Raw genomic sequence first — 3,050 nt, 5'->3', positions numbered from 1 at the left:
ATTTATTGTTGCTTTTATTTATTTTAGGTGTTGGAATAATTAATTCCTGTGGTCAAATTGATTTTTACCCCATGGGGGAAAGCATATGCCTGGATGTGTTTATTTAATTTCATCTTTTTTAAAACTTGATTTCATCTACTTCACAAGAGGCAATTTTGTTTCTTAAACTGTAAAATTATTGATGCATTATTTATACTGTAATTTTAAAGACATCCCAAATTAGCTGCTAAATAATTTAGATTTTTGAAGGTCTTTAAAGATAGAATTTCCTATGATGGAATATTGGAGAGACAGTAGAATTCTCAAATGCTAAAATTTCGTAAAAATTTAGTCCTCATCTTGATGTTTCTTGCAAATGACACCAGAAAATAACTATATCTAGACATATAAACACCTGGTGTCATACAGTCAAACTATTTTGATAATTATAATTTTTACCTAACATATAGATATCTTGGTGGTGTTATCATTATAACCCTTAATTCTTTTATCCCAAATATGGACCTAACCAAAATGATTCTTTCTTGGTAATATATACATATGTATATAAGTATATACACATCTGCATATATATGTATGTGTATATGTATTTATATAAACACTTTTCCTAAAACAATGAATCTGTTCAGAGATATTTTTGAACAACATTATAGCTCTTTCTAGGTATCTTTTCTAAAAGAAGTTGTAAGTCTGATAAGTCTATCAGATCTTTTGTAAGAACTGATGACTCTGCAAGATGATTAAAATGAAAGTTCAGATTATTTCCACCTTGTAGAGGAAAGCACATTTTAGAAGAAAGTTACCTAATATAAATGAAATTATCATGCCTCATTTCCCCCTATTAAGACTTATAATAGCTTTCTGTCTGTGCTTCTTGTGGAGGGACTGCTCTCTCTTCGCCGGCGCCATGATCGCCCTCAGACGCCTCGTGAAGCCTAAAATCGTCAAGAGGAGGACCGAAGAGTTCATCCGACACCAGGCCGACAGATATGTCAAGATCAAGAGAAACTGGCGTAAACCAAGGGGCATTGACAACAGGGTGCGAAGACGATTCAAGGGCTGGATCTTGATGCCCAGTATTGGTTATGGAAGCAATAAGAAGACAAAACACACGCTACCAAGTGGATTCAAGAAGTTTTTGGTGCACAACGTGAAAGAGCTTGAAGTGTTCCTGATGTGCAACAAATCTTACTGTGGTGATACTGCTCACAATGTTTCCTCTAAGAATTGGAAAGTTATTGTTGAGAGAGCAGCTCAGTTCGCCATCAAAACACCGATCCAAATGCTAGCCTGAGAAGTGAAGAAAATGAGGAAAAAGCTTTGCACATTTTTATTCATGTTAAATAAATCCTCAAAATACTACAAGTAACAAGTTCACTACTTCAAATGTACTATTAATCATAGATCATTTGACATTTGTGATAAGGACCAATTCTAATCATGATGAAATTATCTTAGGTTTAATGTAAATTCGAGATTTTTATTGCATTTTTTGATTTACAAAGCACTTTTATACATGCAATCTCAGCTGAATTTCTATATTTGCCATATGTTCCTTTTCCTCACTTTCACTTCTAAATACCTTGAAAATATAATCTCCACCTGATACTTCCACTTCCTTACCATATGCTCTTTCTTCAATTCCTTGCATCCTAACTAAACTGGGAAGTTAGGTGGTGCAGTAAATAGAACACAGAACCTAGAGTCAGGAATACTAGAGTTCAGAACCAGTCTCAGACACTTAACAGCTCTGTGACCCTGGACAAGTCACTTAATCCTGTTTGCTTCAGTTCTTCATCCGCAAAATGAGCTGGAGAAGGAAATGATGAATCATTCTAACTATCATTGCCAAGAAAGCCACAAATGGGGTCATGAAGAGTTGGACATGACTGAAACGACTGAACAACAACACACTAAATTGCTCCCAAAGATTCCCAAAGACAATCAAAATTGCCAAATTTGTTAGCAGTTTGTTTTTGTCCTCATTCTCCTTGGACTCTCTCTAATGTTCAACACTGTTGACTTCTTTGTTACTTAATACTTGCCTTTCTTTGGCTTCTATAATGTCTTCACCTCCTCCACTCACAATTCTATTTCTTCTACATTTTTCTTGTCAGTCACTCTTTCTCTTCCCCATGACTAGCTCCCCAAAGTACCCTCCTTAATGTTAATTTTTTCCTCTATGTCTTTTTTTTTCTTGTTAATTTCATCCATTTCTAAAACTTAAATTAGGCAAATATCCAATCTGTGTCTAAAATGAGAGCTCTCCTTTGAGGTCCAGATTCCTATTACATATGTTGGCTGGGTTACTGTGGACAAATCATTTAATCTCAGCTTTCTAGGCAACTCTGAAAGGTTATAAATTGCAGAGAAGATGCTAACCAACTTACATTAGTAGAAGGAATTTCCTCACCTGGGAGCTCCCTATACCAATGAAATCACAAGGCTAATCCTCATATCCTCTATTTATGTGTCCTATACCATCCAGTAGATTATTAATAATTCACCTTTTTATTTTAAATAGTATTGTATTTTTCCCCAATTGCATATCAAGAAAATTTTTAGTATTCATTTTTACAAGATTTTGAGTGCCAAATTATCTCCCTCCTTCCCTTTCTTCCCTTCTGAAAATGGCAGTAGTTTGATAGAGTTTATACATTTGCTATAATGTAAAATGTGTTTCCATATTTGTCACAGTTGTGGAAGAAGAAACAGATCAAAAGAAAAAAACACAGGAAAGAATAAAGTAAGTGAAAAAAATATGCTTTAGTCTACATTCAGAGTCCATTAGTTCTTTATTTGGATATGGATAGCATTTTCCTTCATGAGTCCTTTGTACTTGGCCTTTTGGGATTTCTTTTCACAGGTGATCAGTGGATTCTTTCCATTTCTATTTTGCCCTCTGGTTCTAGAATATCAGGGTAGTTTTCCTTGATATATTCTTGAAAGATGATATGTAGGCTCTTTTTTTTGATCACGGTTTTCAGGTAGTCCAATAATTTTTAAATTATCTCTCCTGGATCTATTTTCCAGGTCAGTTGTTTTTTCCA

General features: G+C 34.4%; 1 protein-coding gene across 1 annotated transcript; it reads left to right on the top strand.

Annotated features, from left to right (window-relative positions):
* Nucleotides 1-907: 907 nt before the first annotated feature.
* On the top strand, nt 908-1,294 carry LOC118828918 (60S ribosomal protein L32-like). Its single transcript, XM_036735808.1, has one exon. The coding sequence runs from the start codon at nt 908-910 to the stop codon at nt 1,292-1,294; it is 387 nt and encodes a 128-aa protein (XP_036591703.1).
* Nucleotides 1,295-3,050: the final 1,756 nt, after the last annotated feature.

Source organism: Trichosurus vulpecula, chromosome 8 (genome assembly GCF_011100635.1).
Source record: "Trichosurus vulpecula isolate mTriVul1 chromosome 8, mTriVul1.pri, whole genome shotgun sequence".
NCBI lineage: Eukaryota > Metazoa > Chordata > Mammalia > Diprotodontia > Phalangeridae > Trichosurus > Trichosurus vulpecula.
This window is presented reverse-complemented; position numbering and strand designations above follow the sequence as displayed.